The following is a 13,742-nucleotide window of genomic DNA, read 5'->3' as shown; positions in this document are numbered from 1 at the left end:
GGACCTTTTTTTTTTGCGAAGGACATAGGCAGACCGAATGAAGCAATGTCAGGTGGTGCTGAATAGGTCGCTACACTGGAAGTAATGGGACGAGATGACGCCGAATTCCAAACTCACCAGGATGGCTTTAACAATGCCAATGGGAGGACAAAGCGTGTTACTCCAGCGATCGGTCTCCTTTGGCAGGTTAAATTACCCTGCATCTCACAGCAGCACATTGCCTTCCAGCACATGTCCGAGGCTGTCCATCACTTGACAGGTGGGTAAATTAAACTTTCTTGGCCATTCGCCCCCCCCCCCCCACCACCCCCACCACCCCCGGTCTTAAAACAAACGCTTGGGCAATATTATATTCAATTAAAATGCACGCACCATTCGTGCAACTTCGAACGTGACCAATTCATAACAATTGTCAGCCCTCTGTCAATCCACTGCTGGATGGAAGCCACCTCGTGCCATGTCGGTCATGGTGGTTGTTTGACCATGCTGCACTGTGCTGGTCTCCACGGGCTTGGTGTGAAGTGGGTGCGCAAAGGACCGGTTCAGACATCACCCGTCACTAATGTTAGCCGTGGCCAGGAATTTAACAGGGGTTGCCAGGTTCACAGCACACTACGCAAACCACTAAGCCACCAAAGGTACCAATAACTTCACTGGGGAGTAAAAAATTAAAACCCACCAGCAGCAGCAACAATGAGAAACCCATAAATATTGTAATACACAAATATTGTAATAGACAAATATTGTAATACACAAATGTGTGTTGTGGTGAATGAATAAATAAATACTACGTACAGTTTTGATTTCTTTGATCTTTTTCTATCTTCTCCAGGCTCTCCAGAAGCGAATCAATTTTAGTTTTTATCTGTGTGAGCTCTTGCTTTATTGTGTACAGGTCATGACTCCGCACTGCAACAAAACAATAGAAATGTCACAGTAAGGAACAAAAAAAATTGTAAAGCCGGTCGAAATGTTCAAATCCTATTACAGACCTTGTAATGGGATTTTTGGGGGGGGGCTCAAAAAAATAAATATAGTTAGCGGCGAGGGCATTTATAAGTACATCGGTGTGCAAACACCACGTGCGTAACATATATCCTTCATTGCGGATTGAAATGTGGTTTTCATAAAATCAACAAATAGGCACTATATTATGAGAATTTCAGTGACGACATTAGCGAAATTTCCATACAAAGTGAGCAAAATACAACCGCGTACAACTTTAGGAGAAGAAAAATCTACACCAGCAAAACTTTTCAAAATCTGTTTGCTGACCCTCATGGCCCCCCATAAACTGTTAACGGAATTGGTGTTGGTGTCAATTTTTTTCTTTTGTTGGGGGAAAGAGAAACACAAGAAATTGTTTCAGAGATGTCCAATGCAATCCAGAAGGAATTTGAATTAAGCTCTGGGTTTCACAATACTCTGAGCAGAATCACATAATGTCGTTTTTGTTTGTATTCCTTCGTAAGATCCCGGAGGATTATAACATAACAAAACCTGCTTTAGAATTTTCCTCGTCCCCGCGACCAGATGATAAACAGGTTTTGAAGTCTCAAATGTAATAAATGGCAATGCCGCTCCGTGTGACATCAGTGAAATGAATTAGCTCAACATAGATTTCGTAAATGTGGTGCACAATACACAACAACAGCCTTGCATTTTGACAGTTTGTCCATCAATTGCTGTTTTCATTATATCACAACCAATAAGGCTTCTGAGACAAGCTGCAATAAGTCTCCACATCTATTAAGTCTCCAGGACATATTTTAGACGCGTCATATCTATGCTGAAATATTAAATCCGATGGTGCAGTTCTAAATCACTGATGATCACAACATATCAAATGTGACTTTGGTTTTCGGCTAATGTATATATTTTTTAATGAAAGGCGGCTGTCGTATCTGTCCAAACACATATACAGATTTTATGAAACGTTAGCAAATTGCTTCAAGGAAAGTGTAACTAAACCATTATTATTTCCTCCAGTTCATAATATGTTCTCGTGATTTGTTTCTTAAATGTGGAACTTCAAAAGTATTTAACATTAGGTAGGTATTATTTATCCACGGGACCGCACATCAATCCCTCTGCTCTCGTGAATGAATGAAAAAAATCTAATTAAATTTGTAATGAAAATTAAAATCTAGTCTATCAAAATAAATACTGCAGTCGCAATGATGTGAGTGAGGTCATGCGGAAGGAGGACAGGACAGGATATTAACAATTTAATGAGAACACAGTTGCCAGCGATTAAAGGGGCAGTTGGATTATTCAAGAAACGGCTGAACTGTGACATTTCACAGAGGTTCCAGCTCTCATGTTTATATTCACAGGTGTCTAAGTTCAGCAAGCGAATCACATTATTTTTTGTGTTTGACTTCACGGTCGTACGGAACGGCTCTCCGATGTCACACCGCGCGTTGTTCGGAACGATGTCCGACATTTCGTTGCACGCGCTGGGGAAGCTTCTGCTGGAACTGAACCGAACAGCTCACTTTTCCCCTCGACTATATAATCTATTATATTATCAAGGGTACATAACACAAAATTATCATAACGAAGGCCCTTAGACATTTTTGGATTTCACCAGCATTGACTGATTCAAGCGAGCCTGGCTCTGCTGATGAGACATTGAAAGCTGGAACCGATCGAGCGTTTGTTGCCATTGAAGCGATGTTGTTTAAGTTGTGAACTCCCAGAAGACCATGTGGCTGATAGGGTTGCGAAGAAAATAAAAAGAGCTTAATTTTTGTCACGCGGAGAAATATATATTTTCAGGAGGCGTATTGTCTGCCGATGTTATCAAGTGAGAAAGATAGCTGCTCAGTCCCGTTCCCAGAACATGGACAATAACTCGTTTATATCCCCTTAATAACAGTAATAAAAACAAAACTTGTTTTCTACATGTCAGCGGAGATAATCAACATCAAGCCAGCACAAGGAAACACGGAGAATCGGAACTTCACCATTGGAGTTATTAGCCACGGACTGAGAGCCCTGGACGGTGGATGGGCCGATTGTGGGCTCGGGCCGGATGGAGGCCAGAGCGCTCGGGCTGACGGTGGCGGCGATGTCGTTAGTGGGCCGCTTGGGACCCGAGGGGGCCGTGCCCGTCACGGTGGAGCGGGGCCCCCCCTTGAGGGGGAACCCCCCCTTGCCGCGCCGTGGCACGGGCACGGAGATGCGCGGGCGCTTGATGGGCAGCAGCGTGCGAGGCGGGGGCAGGGGCCCCCTCACCGGGTACTCATAGACCCTGCGTCGGCGGACGGCAAAGGACAGGGCGGTTGGTCAAGTGTGAAACCACGCGTGCGTTTGCCGCCGGACTGCAGCTCCACGGTTGGTTTGTTTTCGGGTTGTGCCGTCTGGCGTGACGTCCGACGATTCACTCCACACGCAGTCGTGGGGGCAGGGGGGTTGTGGGGGGGGGGGGGGTGGGCTTCTTCAGGTACCGAGTCCCCGACGTAAATGCCGAGCGGTACGCGGCACAACCCGCAGCCCGGACGTACCGGAGAGCGACAGCAGGTCAAGGTGCCTGCCTGAACGCTGGTGCTTATCCCCATTACTACTGGCCCCGAGCAGGCAGTGTCAGTCGCTCCGATGAGCAACCGTTCACCTCTCACAGAGCGGTGCTTGTTTTTATTGATCCTGTATACGGATGAAGGGTGGAGTTACCGCCACGACCAGCACTCGTGACCTGCAACCTTGCTTTTGCGAGATGTGCACTCTGCAACAGCGTTCACCATTCAGTGGTCACAGTCCCACCCAGGGCTGAAGCTACAGGTATCCATTAGTATGGGAATGCGGTTTCAACGAATTCCACCATTATCTAAAAAAAAAAAAAATCGTTTTTTTAAATAAAATAATAATATGAAAATTAAACTTCATTTATTTTACCAGGTAAGGCCCACTGAGCTCTATAGCTCTTTTACAGAAGCGACTTGGCCACAAATGATAGCTCAACGAAGTGGCTTATCATGTGGACATTTATATCAGCCAAATACTCTAAAAGCATGCTTTTTTAATGTGGAGGGAAAATCCGGAAGACCCGGAGAAAAATCCACTCGGCCACGGGGAGAGAGACACGCAAACTCCAATTATACAGGCCTCATGATCGGGACCGAACCAACGAGCCCCTGTATACCAGGCGAGGTAGTTAACATCTCGTAACAGTGGCGTCCACCTTTTTACCCTACAGCCGAAATCTAGGACTCTGTGGCTATGAGTTATTATTTTCTGTACACATAAAATATACCGACAGGATCTTAGTTTTACTTGGAGTTTAAGTTAAGTGTGAATAATTCAATTCAAGCCCCGAAAGGGTGTTTTTTTTCGTGTGCAAAGACACTTTATTAAATTAAAAATGATATAGGCGTAATGCGTGGTGTGGTGGTGCACGTGCAGCAGAAATTACATTGAGAAGCAGCATAGAAACAAATTAAAGCATAGTTTCTACGAAACATGTTAATTTGAAACAAGCTGCCAATTGCAAGTGTTGTTGTCTCATCCATAATAGAGGTGTATTGGGTTTGATCGCTTAAATAAAAAATGTGTCGTTAAGCCCGCCACCACCCGACACAGCCAATTAGTAAGGTTTGCCACGTAAACAGAACGTGGCAATACCTTACGAGTACAGCACACCGGTCTCGTTGGAGAGTAAATCAACAACAATTACAATTGGTCACAAAAGCCTCGTCTCACGCTGGGGGTGGGGGGGGGAACCACAATAACACAAACGGTCACAATGACCTTAATTCAAACAGCTGTCTCTGAAATGTATCTTTAAGCAGCAGACTACAACAAGAGCCCGATTCACTCGGGCTTTGAATGTTCTAATATTTTTTTTTTACGTGGACATTTCAGTCCCGCTGTTGTCAGTCGACGATTGGATGAAGGCCTTCCATACACCGCGTTTGTGAGGGTTTTTGACCATACTTCACCAAGCTAGTTAGTGCTTGTTATTGGTGGGAGGGAGTGGGTATTAAAGGTACCAGAATATTTATTTATTCTGGAGGAATCCGATGAGCTATAAAGCTCTTTAGATGTCCAAGTCAGCCATGGCCAGGAACGAAACTCCGGTCACTGGGTTCATAGCGCAGTGCGATAAACACTGCACCAACCCTCGCCCCTTTAATATAAAATAACATTAATAATTACAATACAATTTAATATCGTATTCAACTACCATCGCTGATGAATAGACAGAGTACCTTTCTTATTTTAATGCAATTTTCTAAATGGCCATCAATAGATGACATAAAGTACTTGATTGCATGTAGATTATAGACAGTTTCGAGCCTGCCCCGTAATGACATTAAAATGAACATTGTCAATTTACTTTTCATTGTGCTACTCCAAAGATCGCTTTAACAGAATTAAACGATATTTTTGTTACGTAAATGTCAGTGTATGACATTAATTTAGTTAATAAGCTGCAATTTAATTGTGCACAATGTTGAATGTTTAACATCGTGTTCTTGATGTTTTTATACATCTAAAAATGCAATGTATTTCTCCTGCCAAGTTCTATTAAACCATCGACGTACGGTACTGTTAAACTCAACGACAATGCACAGGGAAAAACAGAAGAAGACTCACCTGTCATAGAAATCCTCCCTGTAGTAGTCATAGTCAAAGTCAGGTCCCCTTGGGGAAGAGAAACACATGTACAGGATTATTACAAACAAGTTGCATGCAGCCTCTGTTCACAGTCCATCAAATGGGTTTTGTATGTATACTTAAAGGAGCCACGATAATCTTGCATTCATGCCGGGTGGCAGGGTGGTTGAACAGATGAACATACAACATTTTGCCGTAATACTCCGAGGGAATAAATTTTCCACTCGTGTTTCATGTTGCAAGAACGCCAACGAAGGTCATCCACTGGCATGTAACGCACGATAGGTGCTAGGGCACGCGATGGAACGATTCATCAAAAGAAGAGCGATTCTGATGCTCACGATGGTCACGATTGAAATCTGCACGGGAGAATTGATTGCTGATCATGTGTGCAGTTAATTAATTGGAACTAAACCATTGTCTAGATGGGCTCTCTACATGTACCTCTACAGGAGCCCCCCACTGCAAGCAGTGACATGTCAAAGAAATTGCAGGGCTGCGCCTTTACCTTATACAATCCCATCCCACAGATGGCAGAATGACATCTAAACGACATTCCTTTATGAAACTGTATTGCAATGGTGACCTAAAAGAGTTTGTGTTGCATTCCTCCACTACCCTAGTCGTTTTTTACTTCATCTACTTTACTCAATGAAGAACAATTATATTGCACATCAGTGCTCTTAACCCTCAAGGATAAAATGGAAGGTATGGATCACATTAATTGAATTGTCTACAATTTCACTAAATCATTCAACATTCTCAAATGAAAAAAGAAATAGAGTATTGGGAAGAGCGTTTTAGACATTTATTTTACTTCACAAGATTAGCACGGTCAAAACATTTGGCCACCTTTTTCACGTAATTCAAAGGTCAGAGCTGATCATCATACCATCGGTCACTGGTTCATTCTGGCTATTTTGAGGACTGACTCAGCTCTGTCTAACAAATATTGCTCGAGTTGCTGTGACCGACGGACTGACTCACAGTGTCGTATAACATAGATGCGACCAAGTGGTATGAATATGTGACATTGATGCAAATTGAGGGAACAAAGCTAGACAAACTAAACAAAAAGAGACAAACAAATATTGACTCCCTAATCGTGACGATTGATCGAAACTCCTCATTTGTTATAACGCAAAACCAGGCAAAGATTTCTACGAAGCCTTATATGCTGGAGGCTAGAGCGGAACAGTTCTGATTCTTAGCCTGGAATTGCAGTTCCATTCATGGACTCTGCAAGAGCCACCCAGCTCTGCCATCAGGCATCACTGTAGTAAAACGAGCACAAAGAGGTGGTGTCACTACCACCACTACCACCACCCGCAGTGTCGATGATCAACACCATACCAAGTACATACCCATTCAAGGATGAGTTAATATACTAACTGAACTAACTTTTTAATTTTACCACTTAAGGCCCACTGAAATATTAGCTCTTTTTCAGAAGTGACCTGGCCACAAATGATTGCACAACGAAGTGGCTTATCATGTGGAAATGTATTGCAGCCCAATGCTCTAAACGCATGTTTCTAAATGTGGAAGGAAAAACCGGGGGACCCGGATAAAAATCCACGCAACGATGCAAACTTCTACAGTAAATAAACAGGCGTCAGTGTCGGGATCGAACCCACAACTTCCTGCATACCAAGCGAGGCAGTTAACATCTCGCCACCATGTTGCCCCATATATAGTGGAAACCAGGGACGTGTGGTCAGGGGAGGCACAGCCTCACCTGTCATACTCCAATGGAAATAGCTGTGACGAAAGGTAAAACAGAATAAAATAAAAATTAAGATTTTTTTTCCACTGATCTGCGTTATGTCATTTCTGTACGATTACAATAATTTTGATAGTGAAAGTCGCCAAATTTCCGGAGCTCCGCTGCAAATACAGGAAGAGACGAGAGGTGAGGCAGCGACGAGCTCAGCCTCACCCTCTGGATGCGCAACCGCTCAGACACTGGATGGAGCACGGGCAATAAGTGCGTGCCTGTTACTATCTCTCTGTAATTATTGGAATCATACAGAAATTACATTTATAACACAGATCAGTGCAAAATTTTTTTTTTTACTTTTCGTAACAGCTATTTTCATTGGGATATGACAGGTGAGGCTCTAGCCTCCCCTGCCTCCCCTGACCACACGTCCCTGGTGGAAACCTATGGCAGGTTCAGATGCTGATGTGGCACTGGTCTCACAACGTTGTTTGCAACGTTGTTTGCAACGTTGTGAGAGAATCACTGCGCCACTGCTCCCTACACAGACGTACAGAGACACGCGCACACACAACGTAGTCGAAAGTATTCTTAGTTTTTTCGGTAAAGTCACGTTGAAGGGAAACAACAAAATAATAAAATATATATAAAACAATAAAAATTCTCACGACGTTTCGACCATAACTCAAACGGTCGTCTTCAGGTGTGTTTGTTTGCATAAATTTATTTTTAATAAATTTTATATTTTTTTTATTGGTTTTTTATTGTTTTATATATATTTTATTATTTTGTTGTTTCCCTTCAACGTGACTTTACCGAAAAAAACTAAGAATATGAATTACTGCAGTCACGAAAGCTTTAAATCAAAAATGTAGTCGAAAGTGTTGAGAACAAATTACAGCTTGAACTACAAGTATAGATGAAGCTCAATCTGGGCTTAAACAGAAACTAACAAAACACAGGCCTTAGTGGTTGGTATTTACTTTATTGAAAAATAACAGAGAAAATCTATCAGGAGGACCTTAAGAATCATTTGACCAACTCTTTCAATTCCACGTTCAGGGCAATGCTTTATTTATCGAATGATACGTAAAAGTGAATTTGTGTTAATGTTGCCGAGCAGAATATAGAAACGTGACACTTAAGGGAACCTTTACGTTGACACTCAGCCAGCCTAGCAAAGGAAACAAATGTGTTTTTTCATTTCATCCATTGAACCACTCAACCCGTGCTATTACCGCAGCAGCAAAGTGCACGTTGATTTGTGCATGAACATAGCAAGAGCTCACTGCTGAGAATGAAAATCAACGCAGAATAAGAGTGGAAACCACATGGTATGTGGATGAAAAATACATTTCAATGTATCCACAGCTTACAAAAGGGATAAGAGTCCCTGGGAAGGAATGTTTTTTTATATGTAATTCTATTGCACACGTTACATATTTAAATTATTTGAGATCTTATCGAATTAAAGAGAATGTTATTGAAATCATGTAAAAGCTGTCGTAGAGGCACATTCTTGACTTCTTCAAGGCCATAAGTCCATAATTTTGGTTTTATATACAAGGGATTTTTGTTATTATTTTGCAATGCATGTGTAAGAAATGTCACGTTTATTTTGGAACCGCAGGCAATGGAGAAGTCCCAAAACAGCAGCAGCATAAGTATTACTGCATTATTAGACGTGTTTTTTTTCTAGAGATCTCATCGTCCATTGGGTTATGTTTTGGACAGAGTTGAAAATGCCTCCAGCTCAGTGCTATTCCATTCAATGCGGTTTAAAATTCACATTTTTACAAAGGAAGTATTTTTTCCCCTATATATTTATTTATTTAATCATAATTCCTGTTTCTTATTTACAAAGGAAGGATTTTGAAACATGAATAGGCATGGGGTGAAGCATCGGTGCAGTAGCTGGCGCACTACGCTATGAACCCAAAATATGTGCTTAGTGTTATCTGAACAGATCCTTGGAATCTCTTTCACTAACCCGCACTGACAAGCGTGGTGAAGTATGGTCAAACAAACCCCGTGACCGACGATGTATTGACAAAGGGTTTCACATTATCATGACATTAATCATTTTGATCTTGGCTTTAACAAATTTCTGTTGTGGGCATGGCTTAACAAATGGTCCTAAATGAGGTCTGTGAATAAAGAGCACAGGAGCTCATTGGATTCCTCCAGTCCAAACATTTTTATTTTGTTTTTATTCATTCTATTTTGGTTTGCACCTACAAAAGCAATGTAGTGTCTGTCTAAACCTCTTTTTTCGGTCTACAACGTATATTTGGGTGCAAGTGATGGGGTTGTAAGGATCAGATATTAATTCCACCACCTACATTCTGGATACCTGCTGGCTATGAACAGCCCCCGACTGAGACACCAGAGGACTTATTGCTGCGTGCCAATCAATTGTTGTGGTTTTCAAGCTGCACAACATGGGCACAGCACGTTCGTGGCAGCATGAGTGTTTTCCTATAACAAGCGAATGCGTGTGGAGTTCATACATCTTTTTTTTATATTTTACTTATCACAGCAACTGATTTGGTACAACTTGTAACTCAGTGGACTTGAAAACCCTTCCATGGTCACCAAGGTTAAATAAGCCCCTGCATTGCTCTGTGGATGGTAAAATTGAGTGATACCTGGTATACAATCAACTGGCTAAGAGGACAACAGTGGTTGTCTTATGGGCAAATTGACCTTTACAAAAAACTATGTCGAATTGCCACCCCTGGACTAGGAATGGCAAAAGTGAGCAGTAGTGTGCAATGCTTGCCCTTTACGATGCACTTCGCGTAATCCTTCCAACAAATGTCTCGTGATTAATATTACTCTACTTTAACCTGCATTCATTAATCTCTTTTCGCGATTCGTTTAACAGAGGCGGAACTCATCGTGTGCACGTGACCAGAGGCAAGATGGCTGCTCGACGAGCACGCTTGGCTACGCAGGGTGCAGCAAATGTACATTCGATACAGGGTGCTTAAAAAAAATGTTAACACTTATTTTTTGTATGGGACTATCGTTTTTAATGAACAAAAAAAAGAACGGGTAATACACTGTGACATGATAACAAGTGTACGTTAATACTACACTTGTCCGCCATCGTTGTCAAATGCACGCCTGGAATCTTCTCCAGGTGGTCTCTAGAACCCGGAGGCACAGTTCTTGTGGTATTGTTGCAAATTCTCAGAAGCGTTAAAAAAAATGCTTTGAAGCACCTTGTAAATGTAAAATAACAATCCCATTGCTGCATTTGTCCTGTAAATGCCAATTAAATGACATTCTTTGGTTCAGATAGAAAATACAAAATAAAATTTAAATAAGCACAGCCAATTAGTAAGGTTCGTCACGTAAACAGAACGTGGCCAATTCGTTACTAGTACAGCACACCGGAGTGTTGGAAGGCCAAGCCACAACATTTACAATCTGAGTACGAGATTTCACCAGTAATTACAACTAGCTTCATCAGGCAACAGCCAGATTTGTGGAAAAGTCATCCTGTTTGGTTCCTAAAATAGAGGCGTAGATGTGATGACATCCCTTGTGCGCTCTTCTTGGGGGGGGGGGGGGGTTAATAAATCCATATAAATGACTATCGGTATGCCTTGCCGTTTGGGTTATGTACATGGTAATCAAGGTTAATGATGGATGTGCATTACGGAAGCCCATTGCTCTTGCATTTCCTGTGAATTGTGAGTACTAAAATAGCTGTACCAACGGTAATCCCAATTGAAGTATGGTGACCTGTATAGGCATGCTTTTTAACAATATATTATTAGATTATTCGCTTCCAAGCAGCACTACGTCCGTAGCTATCCGAACGTTTTAAATGTTTAAATTATTTTTTATTTCTCTCAATTTTGATATGTTCTCTAATTAGTCTTGGCCAGTAGTAACTAGTTTTACACAGAACGTCAGCATGATCAAAATCCTTTGTTGGCACGCGTGTTCTGCCACTGTTGACAGTTGTATTTGGGATCATTTTGTATTTCTTTGATGTTCTTTTAGTCTCGTGCTGATCATTCATCCTGTTTGCCCAACATAGCATTTGCCACAAGTGCAATTAATCCGGTACACCACTGTTGTTGATGGCTTCGGTAATACATCTTTTGTACCAGATGTTAATTTATTTTGTATGTACCGTGCCAAATCTGACTCGGATGTTTTGTTTTACGGTATTTTAATAGTTGTAATTACTTGATCAATTTCAATGCTCGTGTTATTTGATTTGGTTTTGGCATTCAATGCCCTGTTGATTTGTGCATCATTGTAACCATTCAATTGCAGCACTTCTTTAACATGTTTCATTTAACTTCTCAGACTGTCACCATCTGACACTTTCTTAGCCCGACGTATGAGCGTCTTGGTGAGAGCGGATTTCTGTGCGGAGTGATGGTGTGACTGCATTCATAGGCATCAGTGTTGGTAAATGCTGTGTTATTTTGCCATTTCGACCGCGTCCAATCAGAATATCCAGAAATGGTAGCGTTCTGTCAGTTTCCACTTCCATGGTGAACTCGATGGAGGGGTTTTGCTGAGATGATTTAGAAATTCGTTAAGTATATCTTTGCCTTGTGGCCAGACCACTGACGTGTCATTCACATATCTAACACAAGCAGAGGGTTTTAGTTTGCTTGAAGCTATTGCTTTTGTTTAAAAAATCTTCCACGAACAAATTCGCGATCACAGGAGGCAAAGACAGCCCATTGCTGCTCCTTCCTTTTGTTTATAGAAGTCACCCTTCCACAATAAATAGATGTTCTTTAGACAATGTTCAGCTATATTCTTGGTTCTTTCGGTAAAGTCAAATACGTGAATATGAATCCACGCAGTCACGAAAGCTTTAAATCGAAATTTAATGTTCAGCTAGTTGTGGGCTGAACATGTGTGCGTTACTAGAGTCTGGAGTAATTTAAGCGAATCATCAAATACTACACCGTTGAAATGAATGCCTATACAGGTCACCATACTTCAATTGAGATTACCATTGGTACGCCTATTTTAGTACACACAATCGACATGAAGTAAAAGAACGGGCTTGCATAATGCGCATGTATAATGTGCGCAAATTACCATGTAAATAACCCAAACGACAATTGATACCCATAGTCATTTATATGCATTAATTAATCCCCCCCCCCCCACTTCGCGCAAGAAGAGCACAGAAGCGTGGTCACCACATCTATGCATCTATATAAGGAACGAAACAGGTGGACTTCTCCACAAATCTGGCTGTCGCCTGATGAAGCTAGTTGTAATTACTGACGAAACGTCGTACTCAGATTGTAAATGTTGTGGCTTGGCTCTCCAACACACCGGTGTTGCTGTACTCGTGACGAATTGGCACGTTCTGTTTACGTGACAACCCTTACTAGTTGGCTGTGTTTATTTAAATTGTATTTTTACTCCACATATGCAGTTTAACGACACATTTATATATTTATGCGATCTAACCTAAAAAAACCTGTATTATCGATGATATTGATTGCAAAAGCCTACATGTCAAACTGCATATGTGGAGTTTGCATGTTCTCCCTGTGGTCACGTGTGATTTTTGTCTGGGTCCTTCGGTTTTTCGTTTCACATTTAGAAACATGAGTATTTGGCTGCTATAAATGTCCACCTCATTTGTGGCCAGGTCGCTTCTGCAAAAAGAACCATACAGCTCTGTGAGCCTCTATTGCAGGTCTCCATTCTCTGCGTCCGCTGCATCCATCTTGAAAATGCTACAGTTCTAAGTCCCAGGCATCTTTGAGGCAGGTCTGCTTTTCCCGTGCAAAAATTAGCAGCACTATGCCACAAAATGCATAACAGGGCACTAAGACATTGTGCAGTGCCCACACCTGCAATGCATGCATAACTTTTACACATCGCTCCTACAATAAAAATACTACAGAGAAAGAAAGCCAATACGATGACTCTTCCAAAACATGATGTGCATCTTTCAAGAAACGTTTCATCGTACAAAGTGAAATTCCCCAAAAAAATTTACATTTTTGAAATTTAAAGTAGAGTTGTGTCGCAATGCTTATCTTGGTTGGGCTGCATGTCAACGCATTTATTCTCTCAATCTTTCACCACGTGCTACTACGGGAATCTTCAAAACTTGGATTGAGCTGAAATAATTAAAGCGCTAAAGTTGCCGCAGTAGTGCGTGGCAAAAAGCTTGAGGGTATACATTCTCAATATGCACACAGCTCAACCGATATTAAAAAAACACACACACACACACTTGTACTTTGTTGGAATTCAATCCCGTAACAAATTTAAAGGTACATTTGCAAGAGTGTATCATTATTTCTGTAGCAGTGAAGCAATTATAACGTCAGGGCGATATCGGCTTCTTGCATCGCACAGAAAGTGGAAACGTACATTTCGATGCGTGCGTCTCACC

At 41.7% G+C, this 13,742-nt stretch overlaps 1 protein-coding gene across 3 annotated transcripts in view; it reads right to left on the bottom strand.

Moving 5' to 3' along the window:
* The window catches only part of LOC116944135 (RNA-binding Raly-like protein), a 137,371-nt gene that overhangs the window by 7,062 nt on the left and 116,567 nt on the right, over positions 1-13,742 (bottom strand). For 2 of the 3 annotated variants that reach the window (XM_032957593.2, XM_032957592.2), the window contains 3 exons: positions 5,599-5,646; positions 2,970-3,256; positions 796-909 (listed from right to left, as the gene is read on the bottom strand). In XM_032957593.2, the coding sequence (XP_032813484.1) occupies positions 796-909; positions 2,970-3,256; positions 5,599-5,646 (449 nt within the window). The remainder of the gene's footprint in view (positions 1-795; positions 910-2,969; positions 3,257-5,598; positions 5,647-13,742) is intronic. The other variant, XM_032957594.2, reaches the window with a different exon arrangement.

Source organism: Petromyzon marinus, chromosome 20 (assembly GCF_048934315.1).
Source record: "Petromyzon marinus isolate PM22_M1 ecotype Great Lakes invasive population chromosome 20, UKy_Petmar_22M1.pri1.0, whole genome shotgun sequence".
Taxonomy (NCBI): Eukaryota; Metazoa; Chordata; class Hyperoartia; order Petromyzontiformes; family Petromyzontidae; genus Petromyzon; species Petromyzon marinus.
This window is presented reverse-complemented; position numbering and strand designations above follow the sequence as displayed.